Source organism: Pyrus communis, chromosome 5 (genome assembly GCF_963583255.1).
Source record: "Pyrus communis chromosome 5, drPyrComm1.1, whole genome shotgun sequence".
Lineage (NCBI taxonomy): Eukaryota > Viridiplantae > Streptophyta > Magnoliopsida > Rosales > Rosaceae > Pyrus > Pyrus communis.
The window spans coordinates 6,334,857-6,356,787 of NC_084807.1; the positions used below are offsets into that span (position 1 = coordinate 6,334,857).

General features: G+C 36.5%; 2 protein-coding genes across 2 annotated transcripts; one reads left to right on the plus strand and one right to left on the minus strand.

Moving 5' to 3' along the window:
- Positions 1-2,059: 2,059 nt before the first annotated feature.
- Positions 2,060-15,835, plus strand: LOC137735302 (NAD-dependent malic enzyme 62 kDa isoform, mitochondrial-like). The gene is made up of 19 exons (XM_068474714.1): positions 2,060-2,409; positions 3,031-3,127; positions 4,107-4,225; positions 4,403-4,570; positions 5,346-5,474; positions 7,049-7,109; positions 7,451-7,554; positions 7,657-7,740; positions 9,536-9,642; positions 10,045-10,156; positions 10,584-10,697; positions 11,133-11,198; positions 11,765-11,837; positions 11,939-12,025; positions 13,044-13,098; positions 13,196-13,267; positions 14,812-14,874; positions 14,999-15,113; positions 15,370-15,835. Exons 1-19 carry the CDS (start codon positions 2,218-2,220, stop codon positions 15,442-15,444), a joined length of 1,893 nt encoding a protein of 630 aa, XP_068330815.1. The 5' UTR covers positions 2,060-2,217; the 3' UTR covers positions 15,445-15,835.
- Positions 15,836-16,967: 1,132 nt separating this feature from the next.
- On the minus strand, positions 16,968-20,575 carry LOC137733645 (26S proteasome regulatory subunit 8 homolog A-like). Its single transcript, XM_068472784.1, has 9 exons — positions 20,250-20,575; positions 19,389-19,486; positions 19,061-19,285; positions 18,880-18,942; positions 18,609-18,772; positions 18,048-18,204; positions 17,853-17,951; positions 17,419-17,529; positions 16,968-17,323 (listed from the first exon to the last, which is right to left on the minus strand). Exons 1-9 carry the CDS (start codon positions 20,443-20,445, stop codon positions 17,183-17,185), a joined length of 1,254 nt encoding a protein of 417 aa, XP_068328885.1. The 5' UTR covers positions 20,446-20,575; the 3' UTR covers positions 16,968-17,182.
- Between the last annotated feature and the right edge of the window lie 1,356 nt (positions 20,576-21,931).

Consider the following 21,931-nt stretch of genomic DNA (forward strand, 5'->3'; position numbering starts at 1 on the left):
TAACTTAAAATTATGAGGTATAGTTAGGATTAATATTGTCACAAACTTAACACTCTAAGATATGAAGATCATGTCCAATCCAAGCCATGGGTGAGGAGAACAAAGGCATAGGACCTCAAAATGTTGGGGCCGAAAGAAATTACGTTGCCTATTAGATTACTTATAAACTGAAGAAAAAAAAAAATTAAGGAGCACAACATGATTGTCGTCCAACGTGTTGGTATGGTACGGTTCACCCTCTCAAATTGAAACTACATAAAATTATCGGTACGATTCGGTTTGATTTGTGTAAGATATATAAGAAGCTGTACAGTTCGATTTATATTGGTTCGGGTTCTAAACCGATTTTATATTCTTTTTAAAGGATCTTCTATTTCTACATCATATTCTTATATCTTTTAACACAAATTCATCCGGATCAAGAAAATTTGCAAAAAGGAAACCAGAGAAAGTGAATGAGAGATGATGAAGAAAACAATAGAAGGGATGTTTTCAAACTAATAATAATGTGTACCAAGTTTAAAATTAGCTTTTCTCTCCTTGAGAACTTTTCACACCGGTTGTGTGTGGCCTTTTCTCGATCCGACTCTTGTTCAACTGTCGGCCCTCGCTGTGGCCAGGGTCGCCAATAACCTCTTGTTCGTTTGCTTTTTTTTTATTTTTTATTTGCTTCTATATCCCTTGCTATACTTACAGATCCTTCAAAAAGTTTGCATTTGTTTTACCTTGCAGTTCTAAACTCTTATTTCCGCCTTGATTCCATTACGATATTCAAATTACTTGTCCTCCTCTTCCCGTCTTCCATGTTTCTGACAACTTATTTCCTTCTACTATGTCTCCTAATTACCACGCTTTGACGCAAATTTGTTGGAAGATGTGTAGAGGTGTTTATGCCACCACTCTCTCCTAATGTGCCTTTATTAGCACGCAATGACGAAGCCAATGAAGGCTCATTGGGGGCATATGCTCCCACTCAAGTGATTTGTTTGTTAAGTCGCAGACTATAATTATATAATACACACGTATTATTTTTGAAGAAAATATATATACCTAGTATCCAACATACTTTCATACTGTGTATACTCCATATCAAATATTATATGAGCAAAAGTGCTCTTGTTATGCCATTCAAATCGAAAAATCTCACTCTTGCGTAATTATGTATTAACATTTTTCCTATCACTTTGCCACTTTCCACTACTACACTGAAATTTTTGTAACATTAGAATTGTGATATATTATCATTTGAAATCATCCCTATTTTCATATTGGTTATAAGCCATACTATAATAAGGTTTTCTTAATTGATTTTCGAATTGGCCTCACTAAAAGAAATTTCTAGCTCCGTCCCTGTTGGCACGGATGCTTGTGGTTTTCCCATCAGCTTCCCATCGGTTTCTTTCGTCTTGTGGTGGCAGATTGTATGGTGCTGTTTCGAGGATGATGAAGCTGTGTGTTTTCTCCTTCTTGAGCCCTTATTTGGTCGGACTTTAGGCTGCAGTGTGGTGGTGAATTTCTGTGGCTATGGTGATGGCAGGGGTGTAAATTACTTTAGTTTTTTTGTTTGTTTGGTTTTTGTGATGGCCCTTTGCTGACTTTGGGCACTGTTTTTTTACGTTTGAGGTCTTGCCTTACTTTGTGCTTAATTTGTTGTATTGGGGCTTTTTTGTATGTATGTGCTGTTTGATGGTAACGAAATTTACCCTCTGAACATTAAAAATAAAATAAAATAAAATTAAGTAGCTTGAGCCATCGGATCATTTTCCTGAAAATCTTAAGTTTTATGATCGTGATCGTTCATCGTACATCATGAAGTTACAAATCATTTCAAAATTTTAAATTTTAAATTAGATATAAATAATATCTAATAAAAATTAATTTTACCACGATGTACGATGAACGGTGAAAATCATAAAATTTCTAACATCCCATTCTTTTCCTCTTGAGCCAGTGCTAAAACAGGCAACATGCAAACAAACGGACGTGTGTTGGTCCCCGCGTATTAGCGACGGCGGGCCCCGCCCAACTGCTTTGACTGTTGACAAGTTTGCCAAAACTCTCTCCCTTTGCAATTCGGGGGGAATGCAAGCCAATGCCATTTAACGAAACAGAATCACAGATTCTCCCTCGTCCCACTTCACTCCCCCCTCTCTCTTTCTCTCTCTTGTTTCTCTCTCTACAGGCAAAAGCTGCGACTAGTCGGCCGGGGTCGGAGGCATGTCGAACTTCAACTCGCCGATCAGGCTGTCGTCGTCCGTCGTCAGACACCTCAAGAGGTACAGAGTGAGGGGAACGGGCACCAATCCTCTGCTCCCGCACTCGAGATCATTCACTACAACCGAGGGCCACCGCCCGATCATCGTCCACAAGCGCAGCCTCGACATTCTTCACGATCCCTGGTTCAATAAAGTAACAAACAAATCCAATCCCTCGTTTTCTTTTGCTCAATTTGCTTTCTTTAATTGTATATATTTTTCATCATAATTCTAATTGATTGGTTGGGAGGATTTGATTATGTGCGGCACATTTTGTAAATTGGATGGATTATTTTGTGTGATGGCCTAAGATGTAAGAGATTAGTTATGTTAATTGTTGTTGGTTAAGCAAACTATTGAGCTAAAATCATGTTATTTACTGAATGATCGAAATTAGATTATTGTTTAAGCAATGTGCCTAATTATTTCAACTTCTGAGAAATAACCTTTTTTTTTTTTAAAGTTCTGGAAATAAACTTTTGATTTGATGGTACAGAGCAGAGCTCTTTCTGTGTTAATCTAAATTCGAGATACGAGTCGTTTTTTTTTTTTTTTAATTTGAATGAGTGTTGATTATTGGTGCTTCAGCTAACCATGGCTTTGTGTGTTACTATATATTATTGCATATGAATAGTGATGGCGTTTATCATCTTCGCGTGTTTTACGTTTGGTTAATTTGATTTTGAAGTTACAAAGAGTTGATCTTTGCTTTTGTTTTTGTTTTTGTTTTGTTTTTGTTTTTTTTTTTTTTGCCTTTAAATGATTGTCAAATTAGGGGACGTCATTTTCCTTTACAGAACGAGATCGTCTTGATCTTCGGGGACTTCTCCCTCCCAACGTTATGTCTACCGAGCATCAAATTGAACGCTTCAGTAAGTCTGTTCTTACTTCCTTTTTGGTTCTTTTTCCTTTTGTAGAGACAAGTTTATACTCTTCCCGTTTGAGGGTAAGAAACAGATATGAAAAGCTTATAAATGTGATCTGATGGTTTAGAAATAAATCTTAAATGTAAAATAGTAATCTATGCACACATATAACTTATGTTAAAATTGTTAATGGGGCCCTTCAGTTTCTTTGGATATATGACAAATTTAAGTTATTTTGGAAGATTGAGGATCTGCATATTTAAACCTCAACGAATGTGGAAAATGACTGATACTAATAGAGTGGTGGTGTATAGTAAAAGAAGAAATGTGTAGCAAGCTTCCGCAAGCATAACATTTTAGCTCTCTTTGGACTAGCCCTACTAATACATGTTATTTTATAAATTCAGTTCTTAATTTAGGTGGTGCATATACCTTGATATGTTAAAGATCTAATTGTTTTTGTTGTTAAAGTCAAAGGTACCGATACTTTTTTAAAGGGCCATTCTTGACTAACTGGTCTCGTAAATATGCTGGGAGCAGGATGGCCAACACATAAATAAATAAATAAAGGGAATATGCTTAATATTAATAACAAGGAATAATTTTCAAAATTTTCTGCATCTTTACATGTGATACAGAATGAACAGTTGTGTCTTCAGGCCTCTTTTTAGTGGCTTAGGTAGTCAGGAACTAAGGGGAAGATCGTATTAGTTTGTTGTGGTCTCTGAATCACTTCTCTTTCTCCTCCCCTTGCTTCTTCTACTTGTGTGTTTCGGAAGGTAGTCCCTAGTGTGTTAGATTTCTTAAGTTTACGAGAGCAGCAAGAATTTTGCATACTCTTGGATTTTTGTAGTGTTTAAGCATCGTAATAAAAAATTTCTTAAGTTGCTTTCACTCTTAGTTTTAGATGTTCAAACACATTTTATTTCCAGATAAACTAATTGAATGTTTTTAGTAATACCTATTGGAATTTGTTAATTGACAGTGGCTGATCTGAAGAGACTTGAAGAGCAAGTAAGAGATGGACCATTTGATCCAAATGCTCTGGCCAAGTGGCGGATACTTAACCGGTTGCATGACAGAAATGAGACAATGTATTATAAAGTGAGTTGCAAACTTCAGCATTCATCTACTTGTATAGTATTTTAAATTGAAGTGTACCATGTATCTTCATTAGGTGATAGTCTAAAAAGAACATGTGTTCAAAATTTTAATGCGTAAGTTGAAATGTTACTTTTTCTAATGGATCATGATTTATTTAAAATTGTAATGTCTGAACAGGTTTTGATTGCCAATATTGAGGAGTACGCACCTATAGTCTACACTCCTACTGTAGGTCTTGTTTGCCAGAACTACAGTGGTCTGTTTAGAAGGCCCAGAGGAATGTACTTCAGTGCGGAAGATCGTGGAGAAATGATGTCCATGGTTTATAATTGGCCAGCTGATCAGGTCTTTTATACTTATTAATGGTGCCCTCATGTAGGCCAGTTATCATCACTTTGTGGATTGGTTTTTGCTTTCTCAGGCTTTCATAGGTTGTGTTTTTCAGTTAAGCAGACCACTAGTTCACTATGCTTGTGTTTACTCTTTTCTGTTAATATAATATTCTCTTTTTTCTCGTATAGGAAAAGTACATAAATAAATCTTGACTGCTAGTGAGCCGCTTAGAATCATTGTTAAAAAATTATTAAGACTTAAAAAATTTAGTCTTGGCTATCAGTATTTTTACTGAGTCTTTCTTATTTTATTTAGTTCCAAACTTCAATTGTCTTTGTTATATTTTGTCGGTCAATATGCTAGTTCTTGGTGCTTGATTTTCTATCGTCCGTGCATTTTACATGGCTATATGTTTGGAAGTTAAGTTTTTTTTTTTTTTTTTTTTTTTTTTTTTAATTTTAAGTGAGTGAGACAAACATTGACTACTTAATCAAAAAAAGGTAGAAGTGTAAAGCCTCAGAGTGAGAGATGTGGGTTCATATTTGACCTGGTTTAACCAAATAGATTATACTTATTAAGGTTCAAATGTGTCAAAAACTAGGAGGAAAAAGGTTTTAAGACAGAGGCTAAATTCTTTTACCCTTCTCATTTCAACACTTTTGCTGTGGTATGGGTTATTGAATGTGAATATCAATTTTGTTATTCATAGAAATAACGCAGCCTAATTTTGGTATTCAAGAAATGTTGCAACGTAATTCATGTGATCACTCATGGAAATCATGTGCAGGTTGATATGATTGTTGTTACTGATGGGAGCAGAATATTGGGTCTTGGAGACCTTGGAGTCCAGGGAATTGGAATTGCGATTGGGAAGCTAGATTTATATGTTGCTGCTGCTGGAATAAACCCTCAAAGAGTAATCTCTTGCTCTCTTTTTTACCCCTTTTGACTATGCTTTATCACCTAATTAGATAACCGTGATTTGTTTGTTTCAACATATACATCAAAATATTATTGCAAGTGATGATTGTCAAATTTGTATCAATGAACCCTGTTGAGAATGAGTCCCACATTGATGGGAGGAGGGACCTTGCATGGGCTTATAAGAGGTTGGGCTACTTCCCATATTGCCAATTGGTTTTATGGTGGAACCTCAACTTTCTTCATGGTATTAGAGCAGGTTGTCCCACGTGTGAAGCCAAACGGCTACATATGCTCCACGTCATCCCGTTTGTTGTCCACGTGTTAGGCTTGAAAATTCGCTACACGTGAGGTGGCGTGTTGAGAATAGGGATGGCAATGGGGCGGATTGGGTTCGGATGTGCCATCCCCAAACCCAAACCCGTTTATTTTCCCCAAACCCGAACCCGTAGAATCCCCGAACGGGTTTTCCTCATAACCGAACCCGTCGGGTGATGGATTTTTGATTGGGAAACGGTTTTCCCCATTATGAGATTTATATATTTATTTATATTATTAACTAAATGAAGAATATTAAAAAAAAAAAAAAAAAAAAAAAAAAAAAAGATATTAAATAAATTGCTATTATTAATACAATTGATACAATGCATCTAATAAGTAATATTAAAAAATTGTATTACTAAGAAAACATTTACACTCTTAAAAATTATAAGCATATAATTCCTATTATTAATGATATAAAAGTAAATAATTAACTTCATATTTAATAATGCATGATTATTAACAACCCATTTTCATATAATAAATATTTATATTTTTTTTATTTATAGATGAAATGGTTCAGTTTCGGGTATGGGGTTGGGGCGGATACCCCAATAACCATAACCGAACCCGAAACCGAAAAATTCACCTGACGGTTACCCATGCCGGTAAAATACCCGAAATTTTATACCCGAAACTGAACCATTCGGATCAGTTACTTGCAAGGATCGGATTTGACGGGTTAAATTGCCATCCCTAGTTGAGAATGAGTCCCACATTGATGGGAGGAGGGACCTTACATGGGCTTATAAGAGGTTGGGCTACTCCCCATATTGCCAATTGGTTTTATGGTGGAACCTCAACTTTCAACCCCATCTAAATAAGGTTCATCCTATATGTTAAATTCTTTTGGCAAATCATATTTGGTTTTGTGTCATTCTTTTTCATGGTATCCCTCCTGGCATAATGGGCTTTAAGACAACAATTTTTCCATATGTTTCTGTTTCCTTTTAGCTGTAAAATTGTTTCTTGTATATATAAAATACAGCAACTGCTAGAGGGTTCTTATTGTAATAGTAGGAAATTGGTGATACTTTCATCTTCCATGATTGTGAACCACTTGATCTTGTTGGGTGTTTACCATTGATGAGGTCATTTATCTTTTCTCTGTCACTTGACCTGGTGAACCTTCATCTTGATTTCTACTATGCATCATTTCACATACATACTATCCTCATGGTCACATGTGGAGAGTTGTTTTGGACTTTCTTTCCTATTGTTCTTCATCCCTTATCCTGCCTACTATAGGTACTTCCTGTGATGATTGATGTGGGAACTAACAATGAAAAGCTGCTCAAGGACCCGTTGTGTAAGTATTTCCTCATCCAATCTTGGTCAATCTATGGTATAAGAAGCCGCTGTTATGATTCTTTGCATTGTAAATATGGTGCTGGTACAATATATTAAATATGCGAAGACAATGAATTGGCACTCTAAAGAATTTGGTGACAATCATTTCAGAAAACACCATTATGTTATGATTCAATTCTCCTCTTTTATGTTTAGTTCTCACTTTTCAGATCATTAATATTCACTCTGGCATTAGTAGTATTTATATTTCTCTCTGAATTCTTTCCTTATGTGCAAGTATTCTTCTACGGTTGATTTTATATCCATAGCAATCAACAACCATCCATTCTTTATTCTTAGATTTGGGATTGGATAGACATCGTCTTGATGGTGATGAATATGTTGCTGTTGTTGATGAATTTATGGAAGCTGTGTTTACTCGTTGGCCAAATGTGATTGTGCAGGTAATTTGAAGTGTCATTCATGTTTACATAGTTACAAGAAGCTGGAATGCTAATATGCACCAGTTTTCTTTAAATAGATACTTACACAACTTTTCTGTGCAGTTTGAAGACTTCCAAAGCAAGTGGGCCTTTAAGTTGTTACAGCGTTACAGAAGCACCTATAGAATGTTTAATGATGATGTTCAGGTATTTGACTTCTTCATTTCATGAGAAAGATCATCTTTATTTGATGGATGTGTCATCGTTTAAACTCCTTGCTCACTTTCTCAGTAAAGGCCTCAATTTTGCACTTTTCAAATTAAAGTATTGTTTGTAGGCCCAATTCTACAGGCCTCTTTCTGTTTAAAATGCCCAGTCCTATTTTCTGTAGTCTGCAAAAGCAAATCTTTCCATAGAAAAAAAAAAAAAAAAGGCTTTGGAAATCTACATTGAGACACACAATTTACATCTTTACATTTTTCCCTAGCTCTGAGGTTGGGGTGAAAGTCAAAAGAATATTTTTACATACCTTTGGTTTCCAACAAAAATAATTCATCTTCACTGTACATCTTTTATTCACATGCTTGGGTGATGCTGAACGTTTATTTGAGAAGTGCCCTTTAGTTACTTTCAGAATATAGGTACAAGTGTCTTGAATAGAAAGTTTTGGACCTTGTGAAAAAACCCTAGTTTTCCGTTTGCATTGTATCACTAGTAATATATCAACATAGAACATACCCAGAAATTTATCATCTCTAGTTGGGCAAAAGTACAGTTTCCCAGATATTTGTTTACCAGGCTGTAAATTTTGTGTTTGTGTAATAAACAGGAAAATGAAAACATTGGTATTGCTCAATTTGACTATCGTCTGTGTATGTTGTTTTATACACTCATTCAATATGATTTGTATATGTTTCTACAGTATGGCTTATATATATGTAGATGCATAGAATCATAGATGTGTATGTGTAGGCACATATGTGTGTGCATATGTACTTTTTGTTCTCGTTACCGTTACTCCAACATCAATTGAGGGATCCCTCAAATAAGATTTTATGAATGCACCCTTGTAGGGCCCACTCTTCATTGTATTTCTTTTTTTTTTTTGAACAAACGATACTATCTAAACTAAGGGGGAGGGGGTGGGTTTAGCCTCACAATGGGCTAGCAATAATTTGGTTCAAATTCGCCCTTGGTGAGAATCGAACCTAAGACCTCTCACTTACAAGTGAAGAGGAATACCACTAGACCGTAATACTAAGTGGCCACTCCTCATTGTATTTTAAAGATTAAAACCGTTTAGTATTCCCTCAAAGATCCTTGCAAAGAAAGCACTTAAATCTGAAATCATTTAACCTATCAATTAAATGGTTGTTTCTGTAGTCTTTCTTGAAATACCGTGCTCGTCTATTTCTTCACTACATTGGATGTGTTAATGGATACAGATTGGCCTAATTTTCTGCAAGGATGATCTTTGAACGACGAATTTAAAAATAGATGGTTTCTATGTTTGAAATGAAATCCGAAGTGGGCCTCAGAAGTTGTCCCTCAAATAAGGTTATTTGATCCCTTAATAAAGGGGGACTCATATTTACAATTGTTGCAATAATGATTGATGGTAGATTAACTGGACAGTAACAGGAACATCAGTAACAATTCTTCAACCTTCCTGATTTTAAAACCTGAATCTAGATATTTGCCTGCCTTTCCACGTGCAAAGCAAGGAAATGATGCATGTGAAGGAGGGTGTTGGTTTGATGTTCAATGTTGCATGATTTACTAATTGCTTAAGCTTTTGTAAGCAATTACACACACACACACACACACACACACACACACATATATATAAGTTTGTGTGTATATGTGTGTGTGTGTGTATACCTGTTCTAAAATTGTCTTATTTCTTACATATGGACCTGGCTTTCAAACTGGGATATATGGAAATATAACTTACCATCCATTTTGGTTTATTTCATCTAATTTCATGTCAATATTCTTACAGGGAACAGCAGGAGTTGCATTAGCTGGACTTTTAGGAGCCGTAAGGGCACAAGGAAGGTCAATGATTGACTTCCCTAAACAAAAAATTGTTGTTGCTGGTGCTGGAAGGTTAGTACTTAAAATACTCAATTCTTTAAAGCATACACTTCTGAGCAATGAAAGACATGATAGAGCGTAATGAAACCAGATAGAGTGTTACTTTATTTATTGACTTAATGGCTGATAAGATGTTAGTTGTCCCTTGAATATGGTTGTTCCTCCAACAACTCTAAACATTATTGTTTGCCCGTCAGTTTATTATATTTGTACGTGGGACTTAGAGAGGGCCTATTTTCTTAGTGCTCTAGTTTCTATTCTATTGTATTTTAAATGGAGAGATATTCTATTGCGGAGTGAAGTTCCTTGCAGTCTAGATTTACATGTCAAACAGACATGCAACACTGCTAAACCATTTACTGTATCACATTGATTTATCAAAGGCTGTTTTGCTTATTCTTTGCGTTTCTGCAGTGCAGGAATAGGGGTTCTTAATGCTGCACGGAAGACAATGGCAAGGATGTTAGGAAACAATGAAGATGCATTTCATAGTGCAGGCAGACAATTCTGGGTGGTTGATGCCAAGGTGAGGGAGCAGTCACACAATGCTTTTATAGAACTCCACTCAATAGTGAGCCTTGATATAAGTGCCTTGTTTTTTCATTTCCATATTCCACCCCATCACATCATTGAAGCACTTTCTTCCCGTGAGCAGAACTGTTGAAGTACCTGCTGAGCAAACCAAATTGGCTATTTTATCTATTGAGTTTCATTAGTATTAACATGTGATGCTGAAATGTAAGGTGTGAGGACTTCTGTTTGTAGCTTCTTTGTTTCATCAGATAACCTTATGGTGGCTATAGGGTTCTTCCACATACTTGTGCTCTATATCCAGAATTCCGGATTGATGATTTAAAGTGGATGCAGTTTAAAATACTGTCTGTTCTAGTTGCTGCATCATTACCCAGACAAGATAACGAAGTTGAAAATAATGTTGGTTGTCATGTATGCAGGGTCTGATCACAGAGGAACGTGAAGATATTGATCCAGATGCCCGTCCATTTGCAAGGAAAGTCAAAGAAATTAATCGTCAAGGGTTAAGAGAAGGCGCAAGTCTTGTGGAAGTGGTTCGTATACTTTTCACACTTCAGACTATATAAATTTGATTTTGGTTGAGATTTTTCGATGTTTAGAGAATTAAAATATAGTACAGGAATCTGGTATGACCTATCTCTTTGAAAAAGGGATATTGTGTAAACGTTGCAAGAATTGCATTAATGAATTTATAATTCCTTTTACAATCAATTGTACAACAATACTGGTTTATCTAAGAGTTATTTATGTAGTGTGTTAGTGATTTGAGCTGAATCTGGTGATACATAAAGAATAATTAGCATTTATGATCCCTCTAATAAATATGGTTTTATTGAACGTTCTAAGTTCAATACTATATCCTTGATATGGGAAAGTAGTTATTTATTTGTTATATTTTTTAACTTAAATTGTAGCCACTGTCATTTTTTCACTACTCGTGACCACGTTTAGTAATCTTTGCTAATCAGGTCAATCAAGTCAAACCTGATGTGCTGCTTGGACTTTCTGCAGTCGGGGGATTGTTCTCAAAAGAGGTAGTTAGAATGCATTTATGTACTTGAAATGATTTTAGTTAAAAACTTGGAGTATAGCCCTTTTTTATATTGAATAATTGTTTTGCACGTGAAATGTTTTTCTAGTTAGAATGCATTTTGGATATTGATTAATTGTTTTACACTTCAGAAATGATGATGGATAAAAATTTAGCTCGTAGGTGTCCAGTAGCACTTCTGTCAAGGAAGAAATACTTGATTTTTCTAACTTAAGAAGGTTTAATATAACATAATTTATTGGTATAACGCAGAAATGAAACTTTTGTTCAAGGGAATACTACGGATGTTGTTTTTGTCTCATGGTCATGTACAAATTTTGTTATTTCAACCTGTTCTGTAAGATACGAATGCAAAATTCGTAGGGGTGATCTGAATGTGAATTACAAAAGTATTTATGAACTGTCTCAGTTCTTTTGCTGCACCTTTATGGTCCAAGTTTGTACCATTTTTGTTAGCTTGTCTCTTATCCCTCTGTAGAATGTTTGGATTGTGCTACGCCTAGCGGTTTTGTTCTTTCAAAGTTGATGTCAAGCAGATGTAAATTTTAGGTATTAGAGGCCCTTAGAAGTTCAACATCAACTAGACCAGCCATCTTTGCAATGTCAAATCCAACAACAAATGGTATGCCTTTTTTTCCTTTTGGGTCTGAGATTGGGGGAAAATAGGGTATGGAATCTAGCTTGGTTTGTGGTGTTGAGCTACATTGTTTTGTTTTGGAACAGCTGAGTGTACTCCCGAAGAAGCATTCTCTATTGTGGGTGATAATATTGTTTTTGCAAGTGGAAGTCCATTCAAAGATGTGAATCTTGGTATGTATCAAGAAACTTTTTTTTTTTCCTCATACGTTTTTTTTCTTTATGAGTAAGCATAATGCTGAACTCGTTATCAAGTGTATCTGGTAACCATGGAACTGATGAGTTCTACATCACTGATGTTTTCCTTATAAAGAATTAGGGGCGCGAATGGTTGTCATGAGGCATAATTATCCTTGTACCTCATTCTTTTATTAGATCAAATATGGGGCCATTATGTTTTGCTCCCTTTCTTCTTGTTGTTTTCGTTCTTTATTTAAAGGGAACCTTCTTTCTTTTTTGTTTGCTTATGTACATTTTGAGATGATTACACTTGATAAAGTTGAGGATTAAAATACGTCTATGGAAATGAAAACAGTATTTTACAAGCATGTATAACAAGTTTGTGGGAAATAAGAACCAGGAATAAGGAACATTTATAGGTAGTGGAAGGTTAAAGTCTTCAAAATATTGTGTGGCCAAGGACTGAGGCAGAGAGACAAGTTCATGACTGAACCAGTCTAAGAATGGAAAACTTTCCCTTGATGCTCATAATGAAAGATTGAATTCTTAAATAAACGTAGGAGCCCTATATAAGAATGTAACCCAGGCTAAACGTTGCAAAACTTGGACCAGAATGTGAGTAGACGATGCATCATCTTAGATAGGTGACTGGTCAGAGAATTACCAAAGTAAATCAACATAACTCTGTTTTCATGCAACATACACACCCGAGGCAACAGTTGCTTGATTCTGATCCTGTTTGTGGCTCTCTTTCATGTAAAGGGAAAGGGAGTATTTGACTACCAAATGAGAATTAAAAGAACTTCTTTTCAGCCCTAGAAAAGATTCCTCAGCTTTGTTTACAATTTATAACAGCTACTCTGCTAGTAATATTTCAGATTTATGAATCATTTCTCTGCTTCTTATTTTGGATAAAAATGCACTTCCAGAAATCTTTGAATCGTTTCTCTGCATTCTTTTTTTTATAATATACATTACCGGAAGCTCTTACCTGAAGTTCTATATTTCATAGGAAATGGCCATATTGGGCACTGCAACCAGGGAAACAACATGTACCTTTTTCCAGGGTTAGTTGTCCACTTTCCCTTTTATAAAGTCATCCAGATCCAACTTAAAATTTCAGTTTTGTGTTACATGATTACAAATTCTACTTTGTTCATGCAGTATTGGACTTGGTACTCTATTATCTGGCTCCAGAATCGTCTCCGATGGCATGCTGCAGGCCGCAGCCGAGTGGTATTTCTCATCTACTTTAAGAATTAACTTTTACGGGATGAACATTTCAACAGTCTAGCTTGGGTCAAAAAGAATTTCACAATCTATGAATTTCTAATATTTTCCTTGAATAATCAGTTATAAAGTATAATCAACAAGATTCATATTGACACAAAAGAAATTGCGGTAAACAGTGTTGGCTGATCAATTGAAGAGGGTTCAATTCCCTCTTCCCCTGAAGTATAAAGTCTCCCTTATATTTTCTTTTTTGAAAACTGTAATTTGACATAGTGGGAGAGATTGTTAAAGGATAACACTCTAAGAGAGCACATAATGCCAAGTATAAGGTAGTAATTGTATGCTAGTGGAGAGATATTGAGAAAATATTCCAGGGAAGAATTTTGTTAGAATTATTACCCTCATTTGTGATTGCGACTTATTATTTAGTCCGTTGAGGATCATGTTTGAACCTTAGGCCATCTCCAACCGAAGGCTGGCCAGAGGGCTCGTTTTAGCCCTCTGGCCCACCAAGATATTAATATTTTAATGAACAGTACAAGGTCATATTTGCCTCCATCTCCAACCAAGGGCCATAGGGCTCGTTTTAGCCCTGTCACAAAAAATGGTCTCCAACCGAAGGCCAAAGGGCCACAGGGCCAAACATAATTTATTATTTAAAAACTACCAACTTAAATTCAAATTCAAATTCAAATCCAACAGCTAAGTACGGTAAAAAACTACAACATAATTTATTATTTAAAAACAACAGCTTAAATTAAATTCAAATTTTGTAAAATAAAAGTTATAGGAAAAAATATATATAATTTAGAAAAAAATATAAAACAAATTTTGTAAAATAGAAGTTATAGGAAGTTATAGAAAAAAATAGAAGTTATAGGAAAAAAAATGTGTAAAAAAAATAAATAATAATAATAAATAAAATTGTAAAAAAAAAAAAATTCAAAAATAACGGCTAGCTGACGTCAACTAGCCTTTGCATTTGAAATTTGGCTTAGAATTCCTGTCGGATGACATGAATATATTTATATCCAACAAGAATGCTAGAATTTCTGGCCCAGCCTGGGGCTGACTGGCTGACTAGATTGGGCCAATCCTCTAGCCCTTTGGCCCTTTGAGATTCCGTGGAGCTCACAAGCCCTCTGGCCTAGCCCTCGGTTGGAGACGGTTTTCGGACTATTTTCGGCTCTTTGGCCCTTTGGACCCTTCGGTTGGAGATGGCCTTAAGTGTGGAAAACAAAGTGGAAAAATCTGCTTGTTTATTGTAGACTTTGTTTATGGTACAGATTTCAATTCCTGTTATATGATCATACGCACAGATTTTTTCTTGAAGAGATATGCGTGTGTGTGTGTATAAATATTCTAGAAATACACACACATTTATATATACACACATATATATGTGTGTGTGTGTGTGTGTGTATTTCTAGAATATTTATATATATATATATATATGTATATGCATATAAATATTCAACTTTCTAGAATATTTTCCAGATTATGCTTTAGGTTGTTCTGAGTTCTAACAGTTGATTGAAAAACAACAGCCTAGCAGCATATATGTCAGATGAGGATGTTCTTAAAGGGATTATCTACCCTTCTATATCTAGGTATAGCATCAGTGACCTCATTGCTTCTTTTTGTGTCATTTCCGCTGTTTTTATCTTTAATTCATGTTAAAGGATTTATACTCAAGGTCTTATGCATGTCCATACACTGGATTCATATTTGCAGCATACGAGATATCACAAAGGAGGTGGCTGCAGCTGTGATAAAGGAAGCCATAGAAGAGGATCTAGCCGAAGGGTACCGCGAACTGGATGCTCGAGAGCTGCGGAAACTTAGTCAGGTATACCTGGTTTACACTTCTTTTGCTATTTCTGATGACAAGATATTCGAGTGTCTTATAAATCTCTTCGAACTACAAGCCAATTTTGCTGTTGAATCTAAATTTATGATGTCATATGAATATTGATGAAGGCTGTCGTTTCATATCCATGCCGGGTTTAATCAGTTTCCAGCCTTCATCGACAATATAGCATGAATTTCTTGACTCTCAAAACATTATCGATAGTAGCACTCATTGATATGGTTATGGATTGCAGGAAGAAATCAAAGAATATGTGCTGAACAACATGTGGAGTCCAGAATACCCGACACTAGTTTACAGAGACGAATGATCATCACCCACAGACGAGGAATAACTGATACAGGTGTTGTATGCATTGATTCGTTTGGTCAAATAAAGTGAGATACATTAGATTGTAGGGTTAATTGAGACTTGATGAAGCTTATAAGGGATACTGCTAAAAATAAGCCTTACCCGAGTTCGAATCTCCCTCCGCATAAGTCAAGGTATATTAAAGTAGAATATCGCTCGTATAAAAGAACCCATTCGTGGACCCTCAATTTTAAGTTTGATTCAAATATGATATTTTAGAGGGATAGGCAGAGATGTTGAGTGTTGAGATGTAAAGTTATAAACCCTAAAAACAAAGTGTTGAGAATGATGATGCTTGTAGCATTAATATTGCAGCACTTCTATAGAGAATCATTTTGCGTAATTCAATATTACTGGTCGCAAACAAGGTTTAGGGACTAATATCTAACATTTTTGCTTTCTAACGCTTGAAAAGTTTGCTGATTCGAATGTTTGCAATGCGCCATCAGCCTTGGGGGCACTCTTACCTGCATTGGCGGTTTCAAACCAGTGATAGGTGCCATCCTCTGGGAACATTGTATCGATCTCTTGACGTTGCACAGCATACGCTCATCATCTGCAGCTCGGAGAAAAAACAACGTTTCATATCCAGTTATACCCAATTAGATACCAATTCTAGAAAGTTGGGGTTCCACCACACGCTACCTCACGTGTTTGGCAATGTAAACAACACCAATTAGGTGATGTGAAGCACGTGTGGCCATTGGGTTTCACACGTGAGCCAATCTGCTCTGCTACCATGAATGAAGTTAAGGTTCCATCATAAAACAATTGGCAGGAAGTAACCTAACCTCTTGTAAGCCAATGTAAGGTTTCTCCTTTCACCAATGTGACTCGTTTACTTTCACATTCTCACGCCAATGTTCATGTTTCCACAAAAAATGAGTCTCTCAGTGTTCTTGTACTCTATTCCTAACATACCAAAATGGCAAATGGTAATGTATACAATTAGCAAGAGCAGATGCTTTCGCCTCCAACCGCTCTAGCTCTAAGTTTTTTTTTTTTTTTATGTTTGAACAAACAAATTATCTACACTAAGGGACGGGGACTGGGCTAAAGTCACACAATGAGCTAGCAATAATGTGATTCAAATGCATTTGGAGAAAATCGAACCTAAAATCTCTTACTTTCAAGTGAAGAAAAATACCACTAAACCGTAGTATTAGGTGGCCTCTAGTTCAAAGTTTTGGGTCCTCATTCTGTAGTCTGGATTAGATTAGACCAAAATGAAAATAGAATATTGCTTTTGGTGACAGAGAGAGAGAGAACCTGAGCAAGGATTATGTTTGTGTTACAGTATTAGGGTTTGCTATTTAATTTGTGGAGTCATTCCTCCTTCATTAACAATGGGCCATCAGTTTATCATAAGAGTCAACCGTTGAGTTGTTCAACACATACAGCCCTCAAATGATGATATGAGAATAAATGGTTCTAATTATGACGTAATATCAAAACAGAATATTGCCAGTCTAATTTGATGTATTGACGCTAGAAGAAAACATACAAATAATTTGGAATTGAAAAATATATGACTTGAACATAGGGGCACACACTTGATAGTTTGCAAGTAAAAACAACATGGTTTAAACCCTCCACCCAGTAAGTAAAAATGCAAGGAAGGAGAAGCCAGGCAAGATGCCCATGCCTGCAAATCGTCCTTCGTGCCTATTGCTCCAAGAACACCATGATAACGTAATTTACTTCCACAACTTGCGCAACGACATGTTTTTCTCATTCTCCTTCTTCATTACCTTGGCCACTGCCATCTCAAAATCTTCTTGCGTCACATGAACCCTTCTCTCCCTCAAAGCAAACATGCCAGCTTCTGTGCAAACAGCCTGCAAGATGGAAAAATAAAACGACAATAAATATTTGTTACAGCACACAAAACCTCGCTTAGTGATAAACCCCGAGGAAAACAAAACAAGGGTACCTTCAGTTCTGCACCAGATGCACCATTCATCTTCTCTGCAATCTTCTTCAGGTCAATTCCACGCATCAAATTCATTCTTCTTGAATGAATTTTCAAGATATCCCAACGAGACTGCAATTTGTTAAATGCATTAGTAAGTATTGTATGCAAGTGATGTTCGATAAACTAGGCAATGACAACCATCAAAAATACAATAAGACTAGAAGGTTGGAACATGCGAATATTGGAAAAATTTACGCCGACTTTTGTGGCATTTTCTTTTATTATCCTACTTATTCATATCTATTCTGATTGGATAGCAACTGCACTCTACTGTGCATTTACTGCTGATCAACCTCCATTATACAGACAATCAATACAATAAATGTTGACCTATGACAAAGTAAAGCAACCTACTGCAAGGGGTCAATTCTACCATCGTGACAAGCATGTACCTCTTCACTAGGATTTGGAAACTCAATTTTCCTGTCAATTCGTCCTGGCCTAAGTAGAGCTTGATCCAGAATATCAATACGATTTGTGGCCATTAAAACCTGTCAAAAATGTAATTGAAAGACGGTGGTCAGATGAAAATGTTCAGAAACATTATACTGCATTTCTAACCATTGAATCCACATTTGGTTCAGTACCTTGATCTTGTTTGATGCTTCAAATCCATCAAGCTGGTTGAGAAGCTCAAGCATAGTCCGCTGCACCTCACTATCACCATTGCCACTACCAGATTCCATACGAGCAGATCCGATACTGTCAATTTCATCCATAAAAATGATAGATGGTGCATGTTCCCTGAGATAAAAAAACCAAATTGAAATAAAGTAAGCAAACAAATGAGAGCAAATCAGATCAACAACAGTAAGTGAGTGCATCCCATAATCATTTTTCAATTAATTCGGACTGGCAGACTTGACAAGATCATTAAATGATTACAGATTCCTCCACAACCTAGATCGTGCAGCAAATAATGTCAAATATATACTTGAAAGTTCAGGGACACCCCTAGACTGGAGGAACATATACACCCCAGATGATCCCATAATACTATTACCGATTCCCAACATTACAGTTATGAATAAATAGCTTGTTCCAGCTTAGGATTTCCCGCCACGTCATAGAGAAACAAAATCTTAAATCAAGGCAACAAAAGTAATAGAAATCTATAACAAATCTTGATGAGAAAGATCAAAACCAACCTGGCCATGACAAAAAGTTCTCTGACCATTCTAGATCCTTCCCCAATGTATTTCTGGACCAACTCCGAACCAGAAACCCTGATAAATGTACAGTCAGTATGATGGGCCACAGCCCTAGCCAAAAGTGTTTTCCCAGTGCCAGGTGGTCCATAAAGCAGCACACCCTGTTATATATAAGTGTTAGTTTCAGGGCACAAATGTAAGTTGTAAAAGTTAGCGCCTATCTAGTAAGCAAATAATGAAATGTAATAGCTTGGCAACACAGTATTACCTTTGGCTGAGCTATACCAAGACTCTCAAACAGTTCAGGATGCTTAATTGGAAGTTCAATGACCTGGAAATGGAAGATGTTTAAACATCATTTACAACACATGTAGAAGAAAGTGGGGATGTATTATCAAAGAAACCACACCAAAACACACAAATTCAGAAGAAAAAGTGCAATAGCAAACCTCCTTTATTTCCTTGATTTGCTGATCCAGGCCACCGATCATATCATAAGTAGAATCGGGAACTTTTTCAACTTTCATAAGGTTGACCAAAGGATCAACTTTGCTTGGCAAGACCAAGTGTAGCACATAGCTGTCATTGCGGAGAGCAACTCTTGTTGATGGTGTGATCTTTGTGATATCAATGTTTTTATCAATATCAACGACATATTTCCCTTCTGGATGAACCTGGAAAACGAAAAGAAACAAAGTATGTAAAACTAAAGAATAGTCTTGTAATTAAGTCAAGTTGCATAATTTTCAACTTGGTCTTAAAGAATTTCCTACTTACCTTAACCAAAACCTTGTTCTTTCCCATTACTTTGACAACTTCACCAACATATGATCCGGGCTCCTGAAGCAGCTGTAGTTCTTCCCTCAGCATTCTCACTGTTCAAGTTGCAATTTTGAACAAGTTTAATTTATCATTTGAAAACTACAAATGACTTGCTAGTTGCTACCATATGTTTAAAGGATGATAAAAAATCTGGCAAAAGAAGAAAAGGCAACAAGAACTCCAAAGTAAGCAAAAACACCAATTCACAGGCATCGTGTTTTCATGCTCAAGTACATCAAATAGACACCTTTTTTAGAAAAATACGAAAGCCTCTGAATAATACTTTGACTACAACCTGATTTCATCGCCGAAATCACTTACTTTCATCTTATCCCCTCTGTTATTAAAGTAAATTATCTTTCTACTCCAGTTAACTGGTTTATATCTCGGTTATAATTACACTAAGACAACAAACAAGAACACGACTCGATAAATATAATCCAAGTAAACGTGTCTTCACCCCTCAACGAAACACCCAGAGAGTGAGCAAGCACACTTCCTATATCAACGAAAGCTAGTACCAAGTTCCAGTTTTCAATCTAAGGTATTTCCAGACAAAGATTCCAACAACCTAGATTAGAAAAGAACAAAACTTTCCTAGTATTATCTCGAATTTCCTACCGGATTCATCAAATCCTCGTCCTCCTCAACATTTAAATTCCTAGATATAAGTAAACCAAACCAAAAAAAATCAAATCTTGACCTTATTTCCCCAAACACAAACCGGAAGGCACGACCTAAAATCCACGACAGATTAAACAAACTGAAATGTTGAAGAATCAGAAATTAGGGTTTTGAATTAGGGGAAAATCGAACCTCGGGAATTGAGCTCGTTGCGCTGAGCTTCGAGACGATTGAGGTTGTGGGTTTTCTGGCGGACCTGAAGCTGAAGCTCGTGGATGTGCTGGAGGTAGTATTGCCGCAGTCCCTCGCCTTGCTTGGAGGCCTTGGCGGAGCATGTCTCCTCCGGCGCGGCGTCCGGGCGCTTGATCTCTACTCCGGCGGCGGCCATTGCGATTGTTCGTGTGCGATTGGTGCAGTGATTGGATGTTGGCGTCGCGGACTGAATCTGAGAAGTCGGGCGAAGCCTAAATAAAAGGTTGCCTTCGAGTTGCACAAGAATTCTGAATTCCTTTGTATTTTGGTTTTCTGTTTTTCCTGTTCTTGAAGCAATGCCGGTTCTTTTATTGGGCTTGAATTTGTTGGGCTTTTAGTTGGGTTCAGAGGTGCAAATTGTTTGGGGGCCCATTCCATTAATTTGAGATTTTACTTCTTTTTTTTTATTTTTAATAACAGAATTATATTAATCCGGGCAAAGATCCGAAAGGTATACAAGAAGGCCTACAAAGAGGCAAACAACCAAACATGGCACCAAAAAACAGGTAGTGGAAGGAGTTACATGGAGCCTGACGCCTCACCTAATGCTAAAACGTCACTCCTCACATTACCCACAAACAAACCTAGTGTGGACAAGGAAGTCCATCATTACAGAGAACATGAACTAGGGAAGATGGAGGTTTGTCCATCCAAACCACATTGCACATTTCCCTACTTCACCGCGACGCCAAGAGGTGCACAGCTTTCTTGGCCAATCTTGGAATCCAAGATCAGCGACAGTCATGGAAAGTCTCTTCCAATCTAGCACACTGTAAAAGTATAGGATTTAATTTAGTGGATAGAGTCTCACATTGAGTTAGCAATAATGTGATTAAAGTGCAACTATGTGTTCACAAAGCTACACGAAACAAAGATTTTTGAGATGCAGTTGTGGATATAGAGAAGAAGTGCTCAAACAAGCTTTTCCTTCATGCTAAGGATGCGGACGAAATCACGGACTACCTCAAAGTCTGCCAAAAGTTTGGACCGAAGATTTTTGCACGGAGTGAAGATAAATACTAAACTTGAAGACTTGTTTTCCAAAACTTCCAGAGATTTTCAAAACTTGATACTTAAAACCCATAGATTTGTCGAAACCGACTCTTCTTTGGTTTTCACCTGTCGAGCTACTCAAAAAGTCCAAACATTAACTCTAGAGATATGGCATCATCAAATAAAAGTTCCACACCCCCCCCCCCCCCCCCGGCCCAAAAAAAGTATTGCAATAATTTCGAAATCCTCCCCCTTCCTTAATAATAAATAAAAAAGACATTGAGTTAAGTCATATGGTACAAATCCACGTGGAATACGCAATTCAAGGCCACCTTTTATAGAATGTGAGACTTGTAAATGAAATTATCTTAAGCCATTTGCACTAACTACAATTTAAATGAAGACTCTTATCTGATTTATCATAGGCAAGACAATTATGATCCGGTCCTATTAGATCAAAATGCATGCATTATTGCGAACAATCATTGGAAACTTCATATAACGTCCATGACACAAAATATCATTAAGCTATAGTAGTCATGGATTAAAAAGTTAGGCCACAGACAATGAAAACAGATATATTTGTACCGTGTGTCCACGAAAGTTTGGCGAAGAATTAGCAATATCCG